This window comes from Syngnathoides biaculeatus, chromosome 8, assembly GCF_019802595.1.
Source record: "Syngnathoides biaculeatus isolate LvHL_M chromosome 8, ASM1980259v1, whole genome shotgun sequence".
Taxonomy (NCBI): domain Eukaryota; kingdom Metazoa; phylum Chordata; class Actinopteri; order Syngnathiformes; family Syngnathidae; genus Syngnathoides; species Syngnathoides biaculeatus.
The window spans coordinates 12,686,101-12,714,071 of NC_084647.1; the positions used below are offsets into that span (position 1 = coordinate 12,686,101).

General features: G+C 43.8%; 1 protein-coding gene across 2 annotated transcripts in view; it reads right to left on the reverse strand.

The window, feature by feature from the left end:
* The window catches only part of fli1 (Fli-1 proto-oncogene, ETS transcription factor), a 40,743-nt gene extending 37,077 nt beyond the window's left edge, over positions 1-3,666 (reverse strand). The window contains exons 1-2 of one of the 2 annotated variants that reach the window (XM_061828414.1): positions 3,417-3,666; positions 1,896-2,019 (exon numbers count right to left, since the gene is read on the reverse strand). In XM_061828414.1, coding sequence (XP_061684398.1) covers positions 1,896-1,934 — 39 coding nt within the window. In that variant the 5' untranslated portion in view covers positions 1,935-2,019; positions 3,417-3,666. The remainder of the gene's footprint in view (positions 1-1,895; positions 2,020-3,416) is intronic. The other variant, XM_061828413.1, reaches the window with a different exon arrangement.
* Between the last annotated feature and the right edge of the window lie 24,305 nt (positions 3,667-27,971).

Sequence of the window (27,971 nt, forward strand, 5' to 3'; positions counted from 1 at the left end):
GAAATTAGCACTATAGTCTATAGCTATTTGATTTTACCATCTGACTTGAGGAGGGGAAAAAATATATGAAGGCAGTTTAAAAAGTATATAAATAAAGTATTTTTTCTTGTATTTTTAAAATCACATAAAAAAACAATCCATCCGTTTCCTGAGTCGATTATCCTCACAAGGGTTACGGGAGTGCCGGAAGGAGCCTATCCCTCGAATTTCGGGCAGGAGTCGGTGTACACCCTCAACTAGTCGCCAGCCAATCGCAGGGCACGTAGAAACAAGCAACCAATCGCCTCACATGGCACCTACGAGCAATTTAGAGTTTTCAGTGAAGCTACCCTGCGTGATTTTTTTGGGATGTGAGAGGAAACCGGAAAGCCGGGGAGAACATGCAAACTCCACACAGGCGGGGCCGGGATTTGAACCTCGATCCTCTAATTGTGAGACAGACGCTGTACCAGTCGTCCAAGTTCCCCCCACCATACAAAACAATGTAACAAAATGAAAACAGAATTTAAAAAAAAAAACTGCGTTACTACTGGACTGTTTTGTTCATCCTGGTTCAGGAAAAAAAAATGAAAGTTACAAATATGAATAAAATGTAATAATAACAATACAGCAAATAATAAGTATTGTATTTTTAAAATATAAAATATGTCATTAAAAGTGTACAACTCCCAGTATTTGCGTTGCAAAAAGTTTTTTTTTTCTTTTCTTGGGGGGGGGTGAGGGGGGGGCAGTTGCATTTTAAAATCGTCACTGTGAGAATCGTACACCTGCTTCAGTGTACTGCAGACTACATGGATGCCATTCATTTGAGTGTGCACTCTCACATCGTGGCCGTCCAGTCTAGAAGCCCGAGTCCAAATACCAAGCCCCCCCCCCCCAGAAAAAAAAGTGGCGTCTGCATGCAGCACGTATGTGCACGAACTGTCTGGCCCCCCTCGCCCCAGGCCATAATTAATTTGAGATTTATTTTTATTGGAGAGTTCCAGTCTCGCCTGGCCTTAACCAAACAAAACCAAATGCTTGGACCGTGGAGTCTTTTGAAGGACGGGTGGGGGGACGGGGAGGGGGGTCGGGGGGGGGGGGCGGATGTCTTATAGTTCTGCCGCATTCTGAGCAATATCTGACTGTGAGTGTGCACGCCGAAAAAATGTGAACTTGGCATCCGACTGCAACGTGCGGATGCATTTTGCATTTTTCTTTTCTCTCTCTCTTTTTCTCTTTTTCATTTTTACAAACAAAAAAGAATCACGACGGAATCCAACGTTTATTTAAAACAAAACAAAAAAAGTTTCCAGCCTCTTTCATTCAAGACGAAGAAACAAAAAGGCTCATTTTCGAAGTGTTATTTTCTCACCAAACATTCCTACCTTTTCATTTCTTTAAAAACAAACCAGGAATTGTAAAAGTCCTCTTGAACCCCCGCAGCATAAAAAGAGGCCTTATTCAAAAATATTCTTTGGCTTTAGACAAAAAAAAAAAAAAAAAGCACTTAGTGGTGTTTTTTCCCCCCCAAAATGAATGTTCCCAATTATTATATTTAATTGGCTCCAGTGCGTTTGCGAAAATGTCCAATTACCAACTCATGTAGATGCAGGTATTTCATGTATTTACAGTATTTCGTTTATTTCCGATTATTTTATGATTGTATATTCTTAAATACAAACAGGCAACTGTTTTGGAAGCTGCTTCCTGTGTGTTTTATTAATTTATACGTCAACTAAATTGCATTAAAGTGAATATAACGGGGTTCATGGAAAATATATCAATTTAGGCAACGGAATTATTATTATTATTTCTTGATTTTTTTTGCAATTGTTAAAATTCTCACGTGCTTTGGTTGAGAAAAGAACAAAATATGGAGAGCCCACCCGACAAAAGAGACTTTGCAGTCTTACCTTGACGTAAGACGACGTGTCAGGGACAGTTTGGAACATGACTGTTGTGTCGTATACCTGACGGGAGGGGGGCCGAGGGGTGGGGCAAGCAAGGGTGCTGCTGCGTGTCCGAAAGTGGGCCCTGCTGTTAAAGGAGCAAAGAAAAAAAATTAATTATTCGTGTTATGCGACGTAGTGCAGGTGTTTTGTCCTTTTTTTAAAAAAAAAATTATGTCACCAACGTGGAAGAATTATTTGTGGTGAAGGGAGACGGAGGTAGTTTTTTTTTTTTTTTTTTGGAGTGGGTGGGGGTGGGGTGGGGGTTGTAGTAGGCCCCATCATGCATCCCGACCACCTTCCCCCCTCCAACCCCGAAGCCTCGCACATATTGAAACACTTTTCACTTTAATAAGTGCAGCTTACAAAGTCTGGGGGTGAAAGGGCACTTGGAGGACGGAGCACTTGAGTCGTCCCTTTTTCTTTCCTTTTTTTTTGGTGCAACTGTTAAGAAGGCGCATGCAACCTTTTTATATGTATTTATACATCATTCCATCTATTTAATTAACGAGTATGTAATCAATGCACAAAGAAATGCAATTAATGAACGGGCATTTGCTGCAAATCGTGTCCACAAACTAATAACGTCAAATGAAGCCCCCCCCCCAACAATAAAACAGGACTATTTATGATTCTTAAAGAGTGATCAGTGCTTAATGGCGGTGCTATTGTCCTCCTTTTACAGCCCAATTCCACCCGTCTGATTGAGTTGTTGCTATTTGTGGTCAAACCAAATCTGCTCACGCGTGTGATCATGAAAGAGTTAAAAAAAAACCCAAAGAGGTGGGCAACATTTTTTTCTGATCAGGGTTCATTTTAGAATCAAAAGAAACTAAATGCGGTATATATAAAAAATATGATGCAGTGACTAAAACGTTTCCAAGCTGCTTATCCTCACAAGGAGAGACCCGCAAAGGTGGTATTTGTTTTTAGAATTGCACGGGCCAGATCAAATAGTCTCACTGGCCGTATATGGCCCACGTTCCGTTGGTTGCTAACCATGCTTTAAATGTTTCTTCTTTTTTTTTTTTTGGTCCTCTTTAGGTCAACTCATGAAACCCCCCCGCCCCCCCCCCTCCCCAATCTCCGCGGTAAAAAAAAAAAAAAAAGAAAAAAATGGAGCCGGGCATCTGCAGCCAATTAGGCAGGGCAGCTCTGGTGAATAACGGCGTGGACCTTCCTCCGAGACAGCCCGGTGGGCTCGTGGGCCGGGACCCCTCTAGTGTTACATTTTAAGCATCTTACTTTTTTTTTTTTTTTTTTTTTTGCTGTGATCCATCACGAGTTTGCGCTAATACGCATTCCGCGTTACTTCACACCCCGCAAAACGCTACCAAGGTTTCAAAAAAAAAAATAATAATATTGAAAGTAGTCACCATAAGTTGTGTGAAAAGAGAGAGAGAGAGAGAGAGAGAGAGAGAGAGAGAACATGCATGCAACAAAAATAAAAAGTGTGCAACATTTCCACCGTAGTTGTCCACTCACCTGTTCTTTGCGTTTAATGCGCGTCGGAGCAGGAAGTGTCACTCCACCTCCACCTCCTCCTCCACCTCCACGTCCACCTCCTCCTCCTTCCCCCCGCTGCACCACCTCGCCGACACACTTTGAAATAATTAACTCCTGTCCGCGCGTTTCGTTTTTCGTCCTCCCTTTGCCAGTTACAGTATTTTGTCGGGACAGAGCGGAGCGGCGCTTGTATGAATGGGAAGGTCGGGATGAGAAAGGGAGCCGCGCGGCCAATGAGCGGCGAGAGAAAAACCTCCCCTTGTCTGCAGCGTGAGGCCACTGGAGCGTGAAATAAGAGGACACGCGCGCGCGCGCGCACGCACATCCACGCTCTCAACGGGCTACAGAAATGTGCTTCTTCTTGTGTTAGTGGTATTATTAATATGGTTCCCCCCACCCCATTCTTATTTGTCTGGAACCTTGTAATTAATCATTAGTAATGCTAATCTTCTTCTTTTCCTTTCGGCTTGTCCCGTTAGGGGTCGCCACATCGTGTCATCTTTTTCCATCTAAGCCTATCCTCGTGCATCTTCCTCTCTAACCACCCACTGACGTCATGTCTTCCCTCACCACATCCATCAACCTTCTCTTTGGTCTTCCTCTCGCTCTTTTGCCTGGGAGCTCCATCCTCAGCATCCTTCTACCAATATACTCACTCTCTCGCCTCTGAACGTGTCCAAACCATCGAAGTCTGCTCTTTCGAATCTTGGCTCCAAAACATCCAGCTTTGGCTGTCCCTCTCATGAGCTCATTTTTAATCCTATCCAACCCTCTCACACCAAGCAAGAACCTCAGCATCTTCACTTCTGCTACCTCCAGTTCAGCTTCCTGTTGTTTCTTCAGTGCCACCGTCTCTAATCTGTACATCATGGCCGGCCTCACCACTTTTTTATAAACTTTGCCCTTCATCCGAGCAGAGACTCTTCTGTCACATAGAACACCAGACACCTTCCGGCAACTGTTCCACCCCGCTTGGACCCGTTTCTTCACTTCCTTACCACACTCACCATTGCTCTGGATTGTTGACCCCAAATATTTGAAGTCGTCCACCCTCGCAATCTCATCTCCCTGGAGCCTCACTCTTCCCCCTCCACTTTTCTCATTCACGCACATATATTCTGTTTTACTTCGGCTAATCTTCATTCATCTCCTTTCCAGTGCATGTCTCCATCTTTCTAATTGTTCCTCTGCATGCTCCCTGCTTTCACTGCATATCACAATATCATCTGCGAACATCATGGTCCAAGGGGATTCCAGTCTAACCTCATCTGTCAGCCTATCCATTACCACTGCAAACAGGAAGGGGCTCAGAGCTGATCCCTGATGCAGTCCCACCTCCACCTTAAATTCCTCTGTCACACCTAAGGCACACCTCACCATTGTTCTGCTGCCATCATACATGTCTTGTACTATATTAACATACTTCTCTGCCACACCAGACTTACACATGCAGTACCACAGTTCCTCTCTTGGTACTCTGTCATAGGCCTTCTCTAGATCCACAAAGACACAATGTAGCTCCTTCTGACCTTCTCTGTACTTTTCCACGATCATCCTCAAGGCAAATAATGCATCTGTGGTACTCTTTCTAGTCATGAAACCATACTGTTGCTCGCAGATACTTACTTCTGTCCTGAGTCTAGCCTCCACTACTCTTTCCCATAACTTCATTGTGTGGCTCATCAACTTTATTCCTCTATAGTTCCCACAGCTCTGAACATCCCCTTTGTTCTTAAAAATGGGAACTAGAACACTTTTCCTCCATTCTTCAGGCATCTTTTCGCCCGCTAGTATTCTGTTGAATAAGTTGGTCAAAAACTCCACAGCCATCTCTCCAAATTGCTTCCATACCTCTACCGGTTGTCATCAGGACCAACTGCCTTCCCATTTTTCATCCTTTGTAATGCCTTTCTGACTTCCCCCTTAGTAATCATTTCCACTTCCTGGTCCTTCACTCTTGCCTCTTCAACTCTTCCTTCTCTGTCATTTTCTTCATTCATCAACTTCTCAAAGTATTCTTTCCATCTATTTAGTACACTACCGCCACCAGTCAACACATTTCCATCTCTATCCTTAATCACCCTGACCTGCTGCACATCCTTCCCATCTCTATCCCTCTGTCTGGCCAACCTGTAGAGATCCTTTTCTCCTTCTTTCGTGTCCAACCTGGTGTACATGTCTTCATATGCCTCTTGTTTAGCCTTTGTCACCTCTACCTTTGCCCTACGTCGCATCTCGATGTACTCCTTTCGCCTCTCCTCAGTCCTCTCAGTATCCCACTTCTTCTTCGCTAATCTCTTTCCTTGTATGACTCCCTGTATTTTGGGGTTCCACCGCCAAGTCTCCTTCCCCCCTTTCCTACCAGATGACACACCAAGTACTCTCCTGCCTGTCTCTCTGATCACCTTGGCTGTCGTCGTCCAGTCTTCCGGGAGCTTCGGTTGTCCATCGGGAGCCTGTCTCACCTCTTTCCGGAAGGCCGCACAACATTCTTCCTTTCTCAGCTTCCACCACATGGTTCTCTGCTCTACCTCTGTCTTCTTAATCTTCCTACCCACCACCAGAGTCATCCTACACACTACCATCCTATGCTGTCGAGCTACACTCTCCCCTACCACTACTTTACAGTCAGTAACCTCCTTCAGATTACATCGTCTGCACAAAATATAATCTACCTGCGTGGTTCTACCTCCGCTCTTGTAGGTCACTATATGTTCCTCCCTCTTCTGGAAATAAGTGTTCACTACAGCCATCTCCATCCTTTTTGCAAAGTCCACCACCATCTGCCCTTCAAAGTTCCTTTCCTGGATGCCGTACTTACCCATCACTTCTTCATCGCCCCTGTTTCCTTTACCAATATGTCCATTACAATCTGCACCAATCACAAGTCTCTCGCTGTCTGGGATGCTCAGAACTACTTCATCTAGTTCCTTCCAGAATTTCTCTTTCAATTCTAGGTCACATCCTACCTGTGGTGCATAGCTAACCACATTATACAAAACACCCTCAATTTCAAATTTTAGTCTCATCACTCGATCTGATACTCTTTTCACCTCCAAGACATTCTTAGCCAACTCTTCCTTTAAAATAACCCCTACTCCATTTCTCTTCCCATCTACTCCGTGGTAGAAACATTAGTAATGCTAATAAATAATCAAAACAAATAAGAGCAGTTGAAGCTAAAAAAAAAAAAATGTGCCCTCCTCTCTCCCAAAATGTTTGTAAAGTCTAGTTGCCAATATAGTAAATATTCAGATTTTTTTTTTTTTTAACTATTATTAAAAAACGACCAAGGTTTTACCGTGGTAAAGCGTTGGCCTCACAGTTCTGAGTTTTTTTTTTTTTTTCCTGGGCACCCCAGTTTCCTCCCATCCATCCATCCATCCATCTATTTTTCTCACCGCTTATCCTCACTAGAGTCGCGGGGAGTGCTGGAGCATACCCAGCTGTCAACGGGCAGGAGGCGGGGTACACCCTGAACTGGTCGCCAGCCAATCACAGGGCACATTGAGACAAACAGTCACACTCACAATCACACCAAGGGGCAATTTAGAGTGTCCAATTAATGTTGCATGTTTTTTGGGATGTGGGAGGAAACTGGAGTGCCCGGAGGAAACCCACGTAGGCACGGGGAGAACATGCAAACTCCACACAGGCGGGTCCGGAATTGAACCTGGGTTCTCAGAACTGTGAGGCCAACGCTTAACTAGCTGACCCACTGTGCCGCCCTGGTTTCCTCCCACAACCCAAAAAATACGCAAGGTAGCTTCATTGACGACTTTAAATTGCCCGTAGGTGTGATGTGAGTGCGATTGGTTGCTTGTATCTATGCGCCCTGTGACTGTCTGGCGACCTGTTGAGGGTGTAGCCCGCCTCCTGCCAGAAGTTAATGCAATAGGTTCCTTCCGGCAGTCTCGCGACCCTTGTGAGGATAATCGACTCAGGAAATGCATGGATTGTTTATATGCGATTTTAAAATAGAAGAGCAAAACTTTTATTTCTATACTTTTTAAACAGTATTCATACATTTTTTCCCCTCCTCAAGTCAGATGCTAAAATCAAATAGCTATCGATTATAGTGATTTGACTTTTGTGATTTCTTTTCAATTTTTTAGATATTTTAAAATGTTTTGTCTATATATCAATTATTACTGGTTGTTTTATTCAGAATCATAATCATCTTTTTTGACCGAGCATGCAAACATGAGGAATTAATTTTTAATTGGACACTAAATTGCCCATAGGTGTGATTGTGAGTGGGGCTGTTTGTCTCGATGTGCCCTGCGATTGGCTGGCAACCAGTTCAGGGTGTACCCCGCCTCTCGCCCGTTAACGGCTGGGATAGGCTCTGGCACTCCCCGGGACCCTCGTCAGGATAAGCGGCAAAGAAAATTGATGGATGAATGGATATTTGAACATGCACCCATTGAACCAAAAGTTTACATTTTGAATGCAAATTGCTAACCATCCATCATTCATATGTAGTATGATATATCTGTCTGTCCCGTCGTTGACATTTGCAACGGGATTCCAACAATATTGACACAAGTTTATCTGCAGCCCCCTTCTTGCTCCTTTCCTGTTCATATGACCCCCCCCCCTCCCATTACCCCCCCCTAAACTTGGTAACCCCCAAGCACTCAGCTCACTAACTTTATTTCCTTCACAAAGTCCCTCCGTATTCGGATGTTGGGGGCAATCCTCATCAGGACGCTCGCCCGTGCGTGGCCTTTTATTGGCCCGTCAAGGTCGCAGTTTCACGCCGGGCAGACGGCGGGAAAGCGGCGACTCGCTGGTGACATTTTGCTGTACTGAGGTGTGTGTGTGTGTTCATTTGGGATTTTATCGGAAGGCCAAAAACTGCACAGGATGTCTTGCTCACTCTCTACGATAGACTCGGTGAAGCTGGGGAAAAAAATGTCTGCAAAGTCGAATGAAGACACCAACACTTTATTCAATTGGTTGGGTGTAACAAACCCCCCCCCCCCCCCCCCCCGCCCCCAAGAAGAAAGGTCATCTGGTATAAAGGTTTCCTTTCATCGTTCGCTGTTTGTCGCAGCATTTCCCAACGCGGCGTTCAGGAACAACAGCGTCAATAATGTTGTTCCCAGCGCGGAACAATGGGCGGAAATCCCGACGTCCGTTTTAGTGAAAAATGGCATTCGTGATCCCGCTGTGTTGCCTTCCTCAGGATATTCCATCGCAGGTTTTCTAACACGTTTCGACAGCAACCGCCCAATTCCTCAAATATGGACAAAATACTGTATGCTGCATACACGACGCCTTATGTATGGAATGTTAATGTCGATATTGGGAATGGGCTAGCACTGATATCACGTATAATATCAGTCAAATATCTACCTGATTTATTAGATTTATTACCATAATTCCCGGCCTACAGCGCGCACCGGGTTACAAGCCTCACTGAGTACATTTGTAAAGGAAATACCATTTGGTACATACATACGCCGCAGCTGTGTAAAAGCCACAAGTGCCCACATTGAAACACGAGATATGTACAAAGAAAGACGGTACCCAGAAAGAGTTTAACACGAGCTAACACTTGCGCCTTGCTATCACTAGTGCTAACACTAGCGCCGTGCTAAAGCTAGCACTAATGCAAGCACCGCACTAGCACTTACGCTAACAGGGTAAGTAAAATTACAACCCATCTGTAAATACTGAGACACGCCAGTAACACGGCAGCAACACATTAGCACAGCACTAACGCAGCGCTTACAGGGCCGGTAAAAGTCACTTCCTCGGCACATATATTCCGCCGGTCTCATTCATACCTTTTCCGCTCGAGTGCCCCCTTGTGGCCGTGAGAAAAAAAAACGCATAAATCAACTGCATCACCGCTTAAGCCGAAGGGTTGAAAGCGTGTGAAAAAAGTCGCGGCTTGGAGGCCGGAAATTACGGTAGTTATTATTGAGGCTACACTGCGGCCTTTGACACATTGGGAAATCATCGTGTAAGAAAGAAAAATAACTCTGTATACAATTTCAAAACTATAAATGGTGTTGATACTCTGTATCGGTGAGCACTCGAGTGAAGGTATCGGTCAGAAAAAATATGATATCACGTCGTTGTGCTGCCGTTATTTGTTCAAATTGTAGAAAGGAGTAGAAAAAAAGTTGTAATTTGATGTTGTTGGCATGGAAAAGAGTTGTGTTGTTTAGACATGACAAAGGCTTGATGTGCTATCACATCACCCGGAAAATGGAGGCGTCTTGCAGTGATTGAGTAACTTTGATGTTACAGTTATGGAAATAAGCTTTATTATTGAACACAGCATATTCCTTTTGTTGCCTTGTCTTGTAAACGTCAAGAAGAAGTCGTATGCCGCAAAATGTGCAATATAGTATATAGTCTATATGTATAGATGTATTATAGTATTGTAATATCGTGCAAACAATTGAACTGCACATCGAACTTCCGCTTTCCCTCAGAGGGTCGTTCTGACTGTGAAACCATAAAAATCTTTCACCGCCTCATCATGTTAACATACAAAATTTATGAACTAGTTTTGGACTCAGAACTCAAAGGGTAATTTTTTTTTCAACTATTGTTGTTTGGTGACACAAAAATGCTTGTGATATCTCAATGTTGTCATTTATGATGTGAAAATTTGCAATTTTAGTACAGATTTTAGCAAAAATCATGGAAAGTTTATCCACATGATTTGCCTCTGCGCGCCACATAAAATCAAGCAGCGGGCCAGATCCGGCCCCCGGGCCTTGAGTTTGACACCAGTGGGGTAGCGGTACACACGCCCGCCTTCGTTGCGGGCAGCGAGGGATTGATTCCCGCTCAGTGACTGTGTCGACATCTGCCCTGCAGCTGACCGGCGAACAGTTCAAGGTGCAGTCCGCCTTTCGCCCGAAGCTAGCTCGGATAGGCTGCGGCTTTCCCGCGTCTCTTGTGAGGATAAGGAGAACATAATACAGACAATTTATGGCATGGTAACAAAGCATGATTGCACGCGATTGCAAAAGTTTTGTTATTGTCGACATTTTATGAGATGCCGCTGGCTGCTGTGACTCACTGAACTGATAAACATCAAATCGGCGTAGAAAATAAATTCATGTAATTATGCTTGGATCACGTGACCGAACGGCTCTTCCACCGTCGTTTCCCGAAGTAAACGTTGCTACTCGGGACGTCGCGTTTTCTGCCGTGCCGTTGCCGGAAGCGACCACAAAGTAACTTGGAGTCGCCAAATTACGCCGCAGCTCATTTAACCCTTAAGTGACCGACTTTAACCTCAACTCCAAATGATGATTAATGCGCAGCCACGAGGAGGTCGCTCAAATGAGCCGCTGTGATTAGTCGAAGCGTTTTTTTTTGTTTTGTTTTTTGTTTTTTTTGTTCAGCCGGATTGAGGCAACGCCGCTTCTTCTACAAAAGTGGGAAAGGAGAACATTTGCAAATTCCTCACTTGTCTGGTTCCTCCATTAAGCTCATGCCGTCTGAGGCAGCTCCAATTCTAAAATACATTTATTTATTATTATTTGTGTGTGTGCGTGTGTGAGGTGTTTCTGCATCCAGCGAAAAAGGTTGCTCAACAACCTCCCATCACGCGTTTTGACTGCCATTCTTTCCTGCCGGCGCGCTTCCATTTCAGTGCGGTTTCTCCCGGGACGCCATCCAAAACGAATTTCGAGATGATTTGGACAACCTACAAAGACATCTCGAGATTCCATCGCTCGGGAGTAAATGAAGCCCCTCACCCTGAACTGTAATGAATTATTTATTTAGTTTAAGGGGCTACCATAGATGTTGCAGAGATGAAGATCCGGGCCGTCCCAGCCCTTTTTTTTTTTTTTCCTCCTCGGGGAGGGAGCAAATGGCAGCGTGGCACCAGAGAACCCAGCCGCTCCTCCCTTATGTCAGATCTTTCCATCGAACCGCGCCGATTTTCTAAGCCGAACGTTCTTATCAGTTTCATTTTTTTAAAAAAGGAGCAACTTCAAAATAGGAGATGACGTGGCATTTTCAAACAAACAAAAAAAAAAAAAAGTCACCGTCTCTGCACCTAATGGCCTCGCCATTAAGGAGAAAAAGTTTTACAAAAAAAGTTACAAAAAGTAATATTGCTCTGTTTTAAGGTTCGGTGCACACTGTGGCGAGGGTTAGGGTAGGGTCGCTTTACGCTCGACCAACTTGTTTATCACAGAAATTCGTCTCAACATAGAGTTAAAAATGGAAACTCCTTTAATTTTGAAAAATATGCAGGTGAAGCGTTGGCCTCACAGTTCCGAGGTCCCGGGTTCAGTCCCAGACCCGCCTGTGTGGAGTTTCCATGTTCTCCCCCTGCCTGCGTGGGTTTTCTCCGGGCACTCCAGTTTCCTCCCACTTCCCAAAAACATGCAACATTAATTGGATTGTTAATTGTTTGTCTCGATGCGCCCTGCGATTGTCTGGCGACCAGTTCAGGGTGTACCCCGCCTCCTGCCCGTCGACCCATGTGAGGATAAGCGGCTAAGAAAATGGATGGATAGACGGTTTGGGTGCATCATTATCACATCCACCTCCCACCCGGTGTCATCGTCGGTAGCTGCGAGAGGCTGGCTGCTTGAAAAGTGGATCTAGGGGTAAAAAAGTCTTGGCACCCCTGAGTTACAACATTTCTGGGATGACTTTAACAGCTTGCTCACTGGCTAGAGCAACTTTCATCCTCTTGTGGCTTTTCGGCATTGTGACAACTCAACGTGGCGTCCTGCTGTGTTACATCATAGTCTCAACCTTTCAGCTTTTTTTTGTTTTTTGCAGCCCATTAGATAATTTCAGGGGTACCTAATGAAGGGTCCCGTGAGTGTGCGACAAAAGCAATCTTTTTTTGCAGTCTTGCCCGAACATTGGTCCAAGAAAACAAAATTGAGAAAGAACTTTTATTTTGAAACTGGCTCCCACACAGCTCATGTCCATGTGTATGCGCAATCATTAGTAAAGGGGAAGTATTAAATTAAAGCAACAGACATTTTATGGGGCGAGCGTTTTTGCAGCTAATCGCATCCCTATAAACGAACGACCTCCCAATGCCTCCCGACGCGCTTGCCACTCATCGGCTCGCACGTCCACGACGTGACCTCGCGTGTTTTACGTCGCGGGTTTGAGGCCGAGCTCAGACGAGAGGATGTTTAGGGAGTCGCGTGTGCGTGTTGTCGTACGTTTTGCACTAGCATGCTCTTATGTTTACAGTATGTACATTAGAAATAACCAAACTTGGCAAAAACACAATACAATGTATACAAATATTGTATACAAATACAATAATACATGCATTGTACAAAAGAAGTACTGATGTAACATCTGTACTTCAGTAAATAGGACACTCTTAAATGTGCTTCAATACATAAATGCATTTTTAGCATTATTAATTTTTGCTCATTTAAAAACTTCTTTCATCAAAATATTTTCCCCATTTTATGAACTTACATTAAATTTCAAAGTGTTCGTAATGACAACAGGACCAAAAAAAAAACCACTATATGTAATCACGTTTTTGTTTTAGCACAAGCTAGCATTGTCTTAAGTTTTATGCTAATGCTTCTATTATCTATACTGGCACTGAATTGGCAAACAAAAAATATATATACCTATATAACTCGTGTTTTTTTTTTATTTTTATTTTAGATTAAAATTCAGTAGCTTGTTAAAAACACATTTGCCACACATTTGCGTTGAGGATGCTGCAAAAATCATATTTTTGAAAGTGAAAGTATTTGTTTATAAATGTCGGGAGTAAAACGATAAAGTCTTATGAAAAATAAAAACTCAAGTAAAGTACAGATATGTGAAAAATACTGTTACTCCAACATTTGTCGCGTACGAGATGTTTGATGACCGGATTTTCCATCGCGCTTGCGTTAGCTGTTCAGCGCGAGCCTCCTCCTCTAAGCCGGCAAACAAGCCGCTCATTTTAAACCAATTCAAAAATGAATCCGCTGATTCATAAACAACACGAAATAAAGCCTAAAATTGATTGCCCCTGTGCTCTTTGGTAATACTCGCGTATTCCCCAGAATTAGAAATCTACTGACTGCCTGTCATTCAGATGTGTTTTAAAGAAAAACACCGGGTGAAATGAATACGCCGTCACCTCTCATTTGGGTCTGTTCGGGTCGCCACAGTAAGAAGCGTGTTGTTCCTTGGAAGGATGCGAGACCCGAGCCCAAGCTCTCAGGTTTTGGGTTTTTAACCCCCGTCCCCGCATTCCCAAAGCATTTACTTTGAGGCCCGCGTCTCTCCTTCCTCCTCCTCAACCCCCTCCCAGACATCTCTGACAGGCTGAACTCGACGTGGGCCGCTCGGCAGACTACAAAAATCATTCATCTGTGCCTCGAGTCGGTCAAATCTGGATCTAATAAAAGGGAGCAGGCCCCCATTGATCCTATTCGTGAGGAGATGCAGTACCGACGTCTGCCGCTGGAGGGCTCTGTGGTTTAAGCCAGAGGCAAGCACATTGAAGCCTTTGGTGCCCTCTTTATTCATAAAACGAAAGCGTGGGGGAAATTTAAAAATGAAACTCCAAATGAGATCCATTTTCTAACGACTGGGGTCGCAGGTGAGCTGCAAACTAGTTGCAGAGAGACTGACGTCGCTGGCTAATCACACTTTTGTAGACAAATGAGCATTCTCACATTCACAGCTATCTGTCCATCCACTTTCTTTGCTGCTTATCCTCACGAGGCTCGCAGGGAGGGCTGGAGCCTATCCCGGCCATCGACAGGGTACACCCTGAACTGGTTGCCAGCCAATCGCAGGGCAGATAGAGACAAACGGCCACACTCACAATCACACCTCGGGGCAATTTAGAGTGTCCAATTAATGTTGCATGTTTTTTGGGATGTGGGAGGAAACAGCAGTGCCCGGAGAAAGCCCACGCAGGCAGGGATGGGATCGAACCCGGGTCCTCAGAACTGTGAGGCCAGCTGAATCCCCTTTAGACAGGAAGTCAAGGAACATAAGGAATGATTATGAATGATAAAAAGGGACAGCATGGAGAGACTATTGTTAAAATTCCACCTCGCAGTTTGGACGTATGTGCTTTGAATCTTGGCTCTGGGACTTCCTCGGTGGAGTTTGCGTGCGCAAGTTTGGGTCCTTGAGGCCTTCAAATTGTCCACAGGTGTGAGTGTTACTGCTAAATTTATCAGTAAGTGTAATGTGATTGACAGGCGACCAGTTCTGGATGTACATCGAACGCGGCTCAAGCTCACCCCCAAGACAAGAACCTCATGAGGTGGATGGATGAAGAACAAAAAGGCAAGCGCAAAACATGTTGATTTGTACTTAGTTTGTCTTACTGTCGGCAGCGCTCAATTTTCATGTATGCTTGAGTGACAACAAGTTTAATACAGAAATGGAAAGGCTTTTAATTAATTGTAAAGTGACCCACCTGCTTATTTACAAATATGTCTACTGAAAAAAAACTCAACTAATTGCATTTTTTTTAGCTCTTTCTGCAATGCCATACAATGCAACAAAATGTGCGTGTGATGAACGGGAATGTAGTAATTGTCGTCAAAGAGATATTGTTGCATTTTGATAAGGGTGGAGCTAAGTTTAGCCTGGGTTGTTAGTGGAAATCACATTGACTGTTTGCTGATTGTGCATGGGCACTTTCAATGGATTTTATGATAGACAAATAGTCCGTCCATCCATCCATTTTGTTAGCCACTTATCCTCACGAGGGTCACGGGGAGTCAATGGGCAGGAGGTGGAGTACACCCTGAACTGGTCGCCAGGCAATCGCAGGGCACATGAAGACAGACATCTGTCGCACTCACAATCACACCTATGGGCAATTTAGAGTGTCCAGTTAATGTCGCATGTTTTTTGGGGTTGGGGGTGGTGGGGGGACCGGAGTGCCCGGAGAAAACCCACGCAGGCACGGGGAGAACATGGAAACTCCACACAGGCAGGGCCCGGATTGAACCCGGGTCCTGGAACCGTGAGGCCAACTGTGACCAGCTGAGTCACCGTGCCAACCTGAAAGTCAAATAGTAATTTTAGAGGAGGGCTTTGGTTGATCCAAGTGCGTCGTATATTTGTGGTTTACGGCGTGTCGGGCCTTAAGAGGTTCCACTGTATATGAAACAGGAAGTCACCTCTTGTGTAGTGCTACTCTTCAGCCGTAGCATTCACAGTATGTACACGTAGAGGCCACAAACAAGGAGCGAGTTAGTATTTACGTGCGAGCGAGGGCACTGTATACCCCGAAGCGGAGGGAAACCGCAGCATTCCAAAGCGGAGCGATGCTGTCATCGAGGATGACGACGGAGGGCATAAAGTGTTTGCACATGGCGCGTGCGGTTGTTTGAAATGCCCGAGTCACTCGGTGGCAACCGAAGTGCTTGCATTCCATATCTCACACATGTCACACACTTGTGTTTGTTTCTTTATGTTGTTGTTAATGTCTAATGTCTGCGTCAACTCTCGCATTTGCCGTTCCCGTGTCAAATGCTCTAAGAATCATTGTTTTGTATTTCCGACGACGACAGATAGAGGGCACAGTTGAGCCATGTGACAAGCTGCAGCTCCAATTTCAAATTTAACTTTTTTTTTTTATAACCCTTACGCTACAGCGTGCATATTTTACTACTAAAATAAGATAACCCAGTTCACATCTCCCAACAGCACGTTTTCCATAAATACTGTCTTACATTCAGTGTTTTTTTTAATCCATTTGAATTACATCTACATAATATTAACTATATAATATAATAACTATTTGATAGAGGTCGAATTTATTTGTTTTTTTTTATTCATCTCAAATAAAATTGGAGAAATAGAGTAACTTGTTCTAAACCAAAATGGGTCCATGTTTTTATCAAGTGGATCATGGGTTTTGTTACACTATAAAAAAAAAAAAAAATATATATATATATATATATATATATATAAATAAATAATTGTATTCATCTCAAATAAAATTGGAGAAATAGAGTAACCTGTTCTAAACCAAAATGGGTCCATGTTTTTATCAAGTGAATCATGGACTTTGTTACACTATTTCAAAAAAAAAAAAATTATATATATATATATATATATATATATATATATATATATATGTATATACGTGTGTGTGTGTGTGTGTGTGCGCGCGTGTATATATATATATATATATATATATATATTCCCTTTTGGGTTTTCAGATCCAAATATGACAAAGATATATATATATATATATATATATATATATATATATATATATTTTTTTTTTTTTTTTTTTTTTTAAATCAGACATAACTATGTAGAAGTGAAGTTTATGACAATAGGTCACATATTTTTCTACGTTGGCATAAGCACAAAATGTCAAATCCCTCAATGTTTTGGAGCTTGTTTTGTTAATTCATGCAAATATAAGTTTTCTGTAAGGTTTTTTTAAATACGGAGTAGTAGTATGACAGACCCAGACCACATGGATGCAGACGCGGAAAATAAAGAGCGTCTTTGGGAAAGTTCAACCAAGACAGGTCAAAGAAAGTGGGCTTCCGAGTAGGAAATGAAATAATATGGGGTCAGAACCAGAAACAGCTTGTTTCCTTGGAGGGGAGAGAGAGAGAGAGAGAGAGAGAGAGAGAGAGAGAGAGAGAGAGAGAGAGAGCGAGAAAGAGAAAAAGAGAGAGGGGGAGAAAAAAGTCAACTTCTCTGCATAGTATGGACCTGACATCTTAAAACCAAGTGTGCGCTATAAATAGCTTTCGGCATAGAGTGAGGTGTGGGAGTGCAAGAGAGGCTGAGTGAGGTGTGGATGAGTGGAGGCGGCCGGCGGTTGGAAAGGGGAACATGACGCTGGGAGCCAAACAAAGACACACCTACTTGCCAGACTTCAATGATATGAAAAATGTGTGTGTGTGTGTGTGTGTGTGCATTAGAGTGAAAGTGGAGGAGAACTTGAGGTATCCCAGTCCTTGGACTTTACAAACACAGTCCCGCGGTCCAGAATGAAGTTTAGCAGAGATGTGCAGATAATACATGGACACACTTTTACCTTCTGGAACATACATTAAAAATAAAAAAATCTCTGGTCACATTTGAGTAGAGTGGAGCAAACCAATGTGTGTGTGTGTGTGTGTGTGTGTGTGTGTGTGTGTTGGGGTGGGGGGGGGTCATGACCCAAAAGAGGCAGTTCTGGTGAGAGAAAAAAAAGGTTTTGGTAGACAACCAATCAGCATTCAAAGAGTAAATGCAATCAGAAATGGTCGCAAGCAACTCCATAATGATCTTGTGTTTGACCAGTATCGTACTATAACTTTCAGAAGTGCTTGGACAGCAACATCGAGTTTTTATGACAATGCATGTGAACACCAGCACAAATGATGTGAAGTCAGACAAAAAGCGAAGAAAAGAAGTATTTGAACACCCTGCTATATTGCAAGTTCTCCCACTTAGAAATCATGAAGGGGTCTGAAATTTTGGTCCCAGCTCTTTTCAGGTCATTGACCAAGTCCTATCGCATAGTCCTGGGCTGATTCCCTCACCTTTCTAAGGATCATTGAGACCCCACGAGGTGATATCTGGCATGGGGCTCCGCTCCGATTGAGATTGGCCGTCACGTTTAGCTTCTTCCATTTTCTAATGATTGCTCCAACAGTGGACCTTTTTTCACCAAGCGTCTTGGCAATTTCTCCAAAGCCCTTTCCAGCCTTGTGGAGTTGTACAATTTTGTCTCTGGTGTCTATGGACAGCTCTTAGGTCTTGGCCATGTTACAAGTTTGAGTCTTACTGATTGTATGGGGTGGACAGGTGTCTTTATGCAGGTGATGACCGACGATTGAGTGGAGGTGGACTTTTAAAGATGGACTAACAGGTCTTTGAGAGTCAGAATTCTAGCTGATAGACAGGTGTTTAAATATTTATTTGCAGCTGTATCACACAAATAAATCATTGAAAAAATCATACATTGTGATTTCTGGATTTGTCTTTTTAGATTATCTCGCTCACAGTGGACATGCACCTACGATGAAAATTTCAGACCCTCCACGATTTCTAAGTGGGAGAACTTGCAATATAGCAGGGTGTTCAAATACTTCTTTTCTTCACTGTAATCAAGATTTGGCTCAAGTGTCGATTTGCAGCTGTAATTCAAGAGGTTTCATAACAAGATGGTATCTCGACAATTTATCACATCCATCAATTTATTTTCAATTGCATTTAAAGGCCAGTTTACAAAGATTTTATGGGGGTCGCTTAAAATTCATACATGCGTTGTTAATATGTTGGGTAATACATGCGTCATTTCCAGCAAGTTGTCAAGCATATTGGATACAAAATATGTTTTAGTGAGCAGACCCAATTTCAGATCGGGGTTTCAGATCCAAAGATGAGAATGAGACAAAGAATGAGAATTGCAGCTTTTATTTCATGGTATTTGCATCTAAATGTGTTAAACAACCCAGGACAGAGAGAGCACCTTTTGTTTGAACCCGCGCGCTTTCAAAGTATTGCAAAATGTGACTGATGGGTGATTTTCATTGCTCGGATGTTACCTTTTAGATTGATTGCTTAAACATGATATAGTACTTGCGTTGGGCTATGGATTACATTGGTGAAAACTGAATTTGCTGTTTAGCAAGCGTGAAGATCCTTGCGCTCTCTGGAACAAAAGCAAACAATTTTGAAGCTGTGAGCTGAGGGAAAATTAATCAGAGGTATTGCACAAACATTGGGGATAGACAATAGAACAATTGGAATGTCATGAGAAAGAAAGAAGCGACTGGTGTACTGAGCAACTGACATTGAACAGGTCAGCCACTGGTATCAAAAGCAGTTGATGGCAGAAATATCGGGCGAGTGGTGAAGAAACACCGAAAGACAACAGTCAGGGACGTCACTGAACAACCTCCATGGGGCAGGGGGTGAAGGTATCGCTATCCAGAGAAGAAAGAGAGAAGAAATATGCAGTCTGTACCACAAGATACAAACATCTTCTCAGCAAAAAGAACCTGAAGGCCAGATTGGATTTTGCAAAGAAGTACAGAGATATGCCACAAGAGGATTCATGGAATAATGAGACCAAAATTCACTTTGGACCGAAAGCCAAAATCCTTTTACAAAGTGATAAACATGCAGACCCCTCCAAAAGTATAGCGGCAAGGTCAATTCTTTTGTTTGTAAAAATGGCCCAGCCAGGGCCTGGACCTAAATCTGTCTGTTCCGTTGTGGTAAAGAGGGAGCTAAGTCCAAAGGCGAAGCTCTCAATTTACCAGTCGATCTACATTCCTACCCTCACGTATGGGCACGAGCTGTGGGTCGTGACTGAAAAAACAAGATCCCGGATACAAGCGGCAGAAATGAGTTTCCTCCGCAGGGTGTCCGGGCTTAGAGATAGGGCGAGAAGCTCGGTCATCCGTGAGGAGCTCAGTGTCGAGCCGCTACCCTTCCGCATTGAGAGACCCAGATGAGGTTTCTTGGGCCTCTGATTTGGATGCCTCCCGGACGCCTCCCTGGTGAGGTGTTCCGGGCACGTCCCACTGGAAAGAGACCCCGAGGACGACCCAGGACACGCTGACTATGTCTCTCGGCTGGCCTGGGAATGCCTCGGGATCCCTTCGGAAGAGCTGGAAGAAGTGCCTGGGGAAAGGGAATTCTGGGTATCCCTGCTGAAGCTACTTCCCCCGTGACCCGACCCTGGAAAAGCGGTACATAATAGATGGATGGACGGATGGATAGTAAGATTTTCTACACATTATAGTCACTCCACCCCTTTTCTCATACTGAGTGTCCGGTTGAGGGTTGCATATCCCAAACAACGAGACAAGGACAAACAAACAAACATCACACATATCTTTCCAACTTTTACTCAAAGTTTCGCCTCAGTAAAATTCTCCGTTCAACCTAGTGACATCCAAGGTTGTTGTGGTCATTAAAGGGTTTTTATCTAATATTGTGTTTCTTTGCGTTACAGTATGTGGTTTTGAAACTTTCAACTTCCATGGTTTTATCCATACAACGACCATTGAATACTTCGCAGACAGGTCCAACGGGTGCGTATATCAACCAGATGGGCCCATAAAGGAGTCGGGAAAACAGACTAGTGAAGACGGTCCACTGACAAGCGGCTCCTTTCCTGCTCTCAACACACTGATAAGCGATCCTCTGGAGCCGCAAGCTCATCACAGACTGGCTCCGCTGAACGAAGTGGACAGGCCCGCTACTTGGGAAGATGTTGTTATCAGGGTTAACGCCACGAAAATGAAGTGGCGCTAACGCCGTCCGCAACAGGTCCGCAGGGAAATGGTAACATTGTCCTATTTTATACAAACTTTAGCGCAAGAATACTTTCATCACTTTAATGGTGAGTTGCTTTTGACGCCTCCTCCTCCTTTCAGCAAGTAGACCCTCCATCCAGGCTTCCTTCACTCCCTTAATGAGGGTAAGCATCGCCTTCAGAGAGCCTTTTCTGCTAATTACAGTACACGACGAGCCTCCCCCTCTGGGAGTCGTAAGACGCCACTGGAGGGGCGTTGATGGTGGTTGAATTAGTCACTGGGTGGGGTGTTTGTGCATGAGTTTGATGCAGAGGCGGGGGGTGGGTTTGGGAGTCTTGGCGCCAGGCCAATCCCTTATCAATTGCCGGACTCTCCCTCCCTCTCGAGTAGGATTTTTCTCGTTTATCTGGCAATGTGTTCTTTTTAAGGCAAGAGATTAGCGTGATTTTCATAAACAAGGTTCACTTACTTTCTCACCATATTTTTGGGGGGGCAGGGCTAAAACGAGGCCAGATGATGCTAGCTGGTCTGTGCCATGAGTAGCCCCTCCTCCACTACATAAGTACCTCGAGTACCACTCTTGATGATGTGAGATTAGCTGTGCACTCTCAAAGCATTTCACGCCGTAGTCTTTGCTGCAGTGCCCGCAGTCCTCCTCGGTTTAAAACCCGTCTCCTTACGGGAGCCGAAAAGCCACATGCTGAGAAGGCCGTTATATGATTTGTTCAGTCCATTATGGGTATTGTTGTGCCCTGTAAGTGACTGGCGACCAGCTCAAGGTGTAGTCTGCTTTTCAACGAAAGTTAGATGGGAAGGCCTCCATAAGCGGTGTCAAGAATGGATGGACGGATCATTTGTGGTTCAGTTTTAAATTGGAAACCCAACCAGTACTGTGTAGTGCAAAACATCAATAGGCAATTTGCATCTGTTCCATCACCCGTACTTAAATCATTTGTTATTGATGATAAAACACTTTTCAACCCAGATTAACGTTGAACACTCAGATCAACAGAACTGCTGGGATGCAATTTCACATCTTTTTGAGGCCGCTCGTTGCTCAGGCGAGTTGATGTATCAAACTTTCTTTCTGTTCTCTATAGTCATTGTCCTCATTCAGATTGTTGGTGAGTTGGAGCTTATCCCAGGGAACTTGGAGCCAGAGCTGGGGAACACCATCAATTGACGGCAAGCCATTTGTATGGGTACTGTATATTTATCCGTATAGAATAATCTCACAATTAAAACCCTTCCCTCTATTAAATATAAAATAGATACTGAAAAGACTGTTATCTACTGAATGTGGTTTGACTACACACAGGGCATTAGTGTTCATTAAAAAAAAAAAAAAAAAAGCATTTTGTGGGAACAGTCTTAATAGTGATGTATTGTCACTCCCTCTTACACAAACTGATGGCATCTAAATGAGACAACTACCATTTCACCAATTCCCGTGTAAGCCCAAATTCCATCAGTATAAGATCCACTCGACCTTCAATGTCAGTATGTGGTGGGAATGTCCAGATCGGACCTCGGGGCCAAGTAAACAGTGTTTTGCAAAATGACTCAAGACTGTGACGACAAGTTTCTCATCTTTCAAGTCTCAGAGTCAAAAAGATGACTGTTCGTTGTTGCCGTGACCATTAGCAATTGCAATGCTTCAAATAAAAATAAATGGGTTAGTCTGAGGCAGCGCTGTGGCGCGACTGGTTGGAGCGTTGGCCTCGCAGTTCTGACGATCGGGGTTGGGGTCCTGGGCCTGCCTGTTTTGAGTTTGCATGGGTATTCTCTGGGCACTCTGGTTTCCCCTCACATCCCAAAGACATGCAATAATTGGAGATTCTAAATTGCCCATAGGTGTGATTGTGAGTGTGACTGGTTGTTTGCTTGTATGTGCCCTCCAATTGGCTGGCAGTCAGTTCAGGGTGTGCCCCACCTCCAGTCCGAGGAGGCACTCCCATGACCCTTGTGAGGATAATGAATGGACGGGTTAGGTTGACTACAGCTGTGGGTAGGAAAAAAATACACAGCAGGGAGGTCCACAAATGATGGAAATGTATGAATGGAGTTATTTGTCAGATTCACTGTAATGCTTATTGGATGTTATAGATATTAAAGGGTTCAGACAAAACATAATTGTAAGAATTGGATTCAGTGCGTGGTAATTAAGTCACCGTATCAATCGATTCACGATGCTACAGCAACAAATATGCCCAAACTTGCTTACTCTTTTTTTAAAAATATAAGTGCCAAAATGTTGTCTTCAATGCATTTACTCCCCAAAATGCTCACGATGTTAGTTTTTAACCCAGGAAACAAGATCAAAAGTCAATAGATTCTTTCGTACCCATAGCTGACCCCTATCGTCATCCTGGACAGAGTAGACTGAGGATCCATGAACTGGTCGGTTATAGTATGAAGCACTGGAGGCTCCTCATTCGTCATTAAATTAACAAATTAACAAATTGGTCAGTCCTGTGCGGGGGACCGGGGTTTGATTCCTGGCCAATGCAATTTCCTTTTGTGGTGGCTATAGCTCCATCTTGGCACTTTAACAAGACATCATGCTCGCTAAACCCAGCTCCAGTGGTGAAGAGACCTGCCAAACGATCATTTTCACGTTTGTAGCCTACTATGTTCTTAATATCCATCCATCAATTTTCTGAGGTGCTCATCCTCACAAGGGGTCGCAGGAAGTGACAGCCTATCCCAGGTGTCAACGGGCAGGAGCCGGGGTACACCCTGAACCGGTCGCCAGCCAATCGCAGGGCACATAGAGACAAACAGCTGCACTCACGTTCATACCTAGGGGCAATTTAAAACGTCCAATTAATGTTACATGTTTTTGGAATGTGGGAGGAAACCGGAATGCCCGGAGAAAACCCACCCAGGCACGGGGAGAACATGCAAACTCCACACTGGCGGGTCCGGGATTGAACTGCTCATAGAGGCCAACGCTTTATCAGCCGATCCACCGTGCTGCCTGTTCTAAAAATCTTTTAAGATATTAAAAATCCGTATATTGTCATCCTGATTGGAACCACAAGAGAGGTCATAAAACTCAAGCATCTTAACCCTAACCCAACCCAGAAAAAAACAAGTGAGCATAGGACCTGGATGAAGATGTCGCGTGGAACAGAGCACGGCTCTCCATAGCGTCCACCGCCTGTGAAAGGCTTTTGAAGGGAAAATCCATCTGGAGGCTCCAGTGAGGACTGTGCACCCATCGAATATTGAGGATGTTTGTCTGATTTACTCAGACCTATTTAGAAGTGTTTGGACAACTTGGCTGGGGGATCGGTGCTTTAATTAAAGATAATATCAAGAACTAATATTGCTCCTAAGACATTGGCCTCCTCACAGTGCAACAGTCATGCGTCTCTTTCCGGGTAAGGCCACGGCCTTTTTCAATGAATCCAGTCACTATACATATTTCCTCGCTTTCTCTCTGCCGGTGCCAAGAGCAATGCAGACTTTTTTTTTTTTTTTTTTGAGCCCAAACCTACCAGGGTGATGGTCTATTGACACTGACAGAAGACAATATATCCTCACTTTATTTATTAGCCGCGGTCTTTCATCTAAAAATATCACCGGCGTGGAATAAAACAGAGTTTTCAACAACAGAAAGATTAGGTCTGTACTTCTTTTACTGGACTCCACAGCTTGGGAACACTGAAGCCCAAAATAGATGTTCAGCTCATAAAGGCCTCCTTTCTTTGTAGTCAGCATAAAGCAACAACATCTGCAGGGCAGTTTCTATGAGGGGAACACATTTGGGCAGGCTATCAAAGACACTGACGATCCCCTATGAGAAGTTCTAGGCGGAGGACATGCTTTCCGTCGCTCTCTTTCCCTCCGTCTTCTTCCGACTTCCAAAAATCTGCTGCAATCAGGTCAATGCTAATAAAAGCCCATTAATATCACCTGTCAGTGCTATCTTTGGAAGGTCCAAATGGAGAAAATGGAGAATGGAAAAAGAACTGACTGTCTGGACCTCCTCACGGCGCACCAGTGAAGGAGATGTGAGATAAAATATTATATCAAAGTCGCGAGCAATGACAACACCAAAAAAAAAAATTGTTGGGGGGGGAACAACTCTTTTATGGAATTTTTGTACCACAATCCCATCTTTCTCCTAAGGTACGTTGTATTTAGTAATTATAAATCATGATAATCATAATTGCTATGGCCACAAAAAAGTACCGTCTTAATTAATTTCAGTCCAAACTTTTATTTTACTGTTTAACATGATGATTTGTCGTGCATACAAAGGCAGATGTTAGCACTCTATTAATTTAATGACGAATGAGAAAGAGGGAAACTTGATAATGACCTCACCACTCGAATATTTATTGTCAGACAAGAAGGAAGTGAAATGAACCACTCATGTCGTGTTAAAATATGAAAACCAATTAATTAGGAGCTACCTTGACAAAAACACAACACCAGACACAGTGTGTGTGTGGGCTGGTGACCAGTTCAGGGTGTACCCCGCCTCTCTCCCTAAGATAGTCGGGATAAGCACCAGCACGCCTGCGACCCGAGTGAGGAAAAGCGGTAACAGAAAAGGGATGGATGGAAAATCATCTGAAAAGCTTTGTTTTTAAAAAATTGTGCGTCATAATCATAGTCAGACCCCGCACTGAATGATCCAGATGGGAGGTTGTTGTTATCACCCACAAGCAATCAGAGCGATGCAGGTTTCCATATTTAGTTTGAGAAAACAAAGAGTATATTTACATATCGCATATTCATGGGAAATCCGTCTGTCTCAACCACCAGGCGACAAAGTACATTTTGGGCATTTTCAACCCAAATTATTTTACAAACCCAATAAAGGGACATCAAATATTCCATTCCATTATCCAAGCCCCTTATCCTCAGCAGTCCCAGCTAACCTCGAGCAAAGGGCAGACTACACCCAGAACTGGTCGCCAGTCAGTCACAGAGCACATATCAACACCACCGGTGAGCGGGAATCAATCCCCCTGCTGCCCGCACCACAGCCAAGCGTGTGTACCAATACACCATCAGTGACTCCAAAATAAATACATCAATAATGATGGAAAGGGACTTTTAAGCAACCTGTTCTAATCACCAGGTAAGGAGTTCTAAAAGCGTTGCTTTCCATTTCCTGAAACTCCGAAAATATGTATACGCCTCACGCTCGAAGTGAAATGGGAAGATTACTGATTTACCCAATGGTTCCTTCTGTCGGATTTGACAATTGACAGCCGCGCTTTCACTTTCCGTTCATTGTAAGACATTACCGGAGGAAAAGATGGCCGCACATTGCGGTGGTAGAAGAAGGCCTGGTGCAAACGTGACGATGGTGCCTTCATGGAGAACTGCAGGGCACTTTGAACTGCCGAGCCATCTAATTGAAACCGCATTGCCGCAGTTCTGGACCGCATTCGTCCTCGCTTGGATTCAATTTTTGTCTCGGCACAGGAGTGCGCTTCGCTCTCCGGGTGGCAATAAGTCATAGTCTCGCCTTTTGCCCCCGACGTGTTGCCCAACCAAAAACGAAGAGGGGTCTTGAGAAAAGGCAGCCTGAAACCTTTCTAGTACTTCTTCATTCCTGTCGCCTTGGACTTGAGTTCCTCCCCCGTACTTCAGCCTCACACGCATACACACATCTCCTCGCCCCTGCAGCTGAAGATTTACTGTTAAGAGTTGTGGCTGTCAGGGGGGTTGAAGCGTGCACTTTCTAATTCAAACAAATGCCAAAACCGGGGTCACAGAATTATCATGGAGCCACAAGGTGTTTCAGATGGTTCACAAGTGCTCAGAGGGGGAGCGAGAGAGCCCGTTAATCTGTTCCCAATCTCAGTCCCGTAAAGCTTGTAAATAAATAAACTAATAAAGTGAAAAATAACCAAATGGAGAGATAAACCGACGCGGTTATCTGGTGCCGCTATCGAGGCTAAGCAGGTGGCTCGAAGATGTGCTCAAGCAAAGTTCTCATTTCGCAGAAGACTGCTCAAACAACATTCACGCGTCGCCGGGGGCCAGGCAGCAGGTTGCGTGCGTAGGGTGATGTGTCGTTTATGTCATGTCCGGTATACACTACTACGACGTATATTGAACAAGCGCAGGCATGTGCATGTGACAGTCGCGCTACGCTTAATGTGTAGGGGTTTTTTTTCAGTCAGTATATACAATATCGGTGACATTAACCACAACTAACCATTGCCAGAATTGCTAGAACTGAAAACATTTCCAGACATGGATATTTGCCACATTGCTGTGCCTTACTTTCGATTATTGTATATTCACAACTTGTAAGTCATCTGTGTCCAAAAGCAGAACATTGTAGCATGACTTAATAGCGGAGGTGTACTGCGTATTCACCAAGAGAGCGATTGGTATTCATGTTTGATGCCAGGTAAAGGATTTATTCATACAAACCCCCTCTTCGGTACCATTATAATCAAGGTGGAATCCATTACGCTGTGGTACAGAGCCAGATAAAAGTTCCAGCGGTTGAGCTTATTTTGCAAGGTACTCCCTTCCTGCAATTTCTCGGTGACTAATGGCTGAATGACTAAATGGCCGTTTGACATACGCAGATGGAAGCTTTCTAAGACGTTCCTGATCAAAATTAGGATATTTGCGGTCTGCATTCTGTTCAGTCACAGCATTTAAACTAACAGTATCCACGTAGTACCTCATCGTGGACAGCGAGATTGCAATAGCGTGTTTCAAATTGACACTGGTTAACTATTGAGCTCATGCGCATGACGTCACCATTTTCACGACGCCATATTGCCGGTCACACAGAGCTGGTGGACATTGTGGGGGACATTGAACCGGAACAGAATATACACAATACCGAAACTTTTTGTGGTGTTGATTGTTACAACAGATGATACAGATATTCAAAAAGGTCATTCTATGGAATACGAGCTGAAAAGACGACAAAATATCCATGGATTTCGGCAATTAAACATGATGGATGGTACCCAGCTAAAATACACACATGCCTGTGTAGCGATCGCTTCATTTCAGGTAGGAATTATTATTCTCAATCTCAAATGACCAAAAAGTATTTATTTATAATGCCAAATTGACTCATTTGAGAACAATGCGTGTTAAAAACAAAAACTCTCTGTTACAGAGGTTCAGTGTGGCCGCAATCGCTTCCGTGTACGTTCTGTGGAGACGACTTCGTCCTCTTTTTTTTTTTTTAAATCATAGTAAATGAATGCGGGCTTGTGTAAAACACGGGATTATTTATTTAAATATCGGTATTTGTATTGAATACTAGCTGAAGAGATCGATGGATTCCCGCAAAGGTTATCGTGTCACCGAA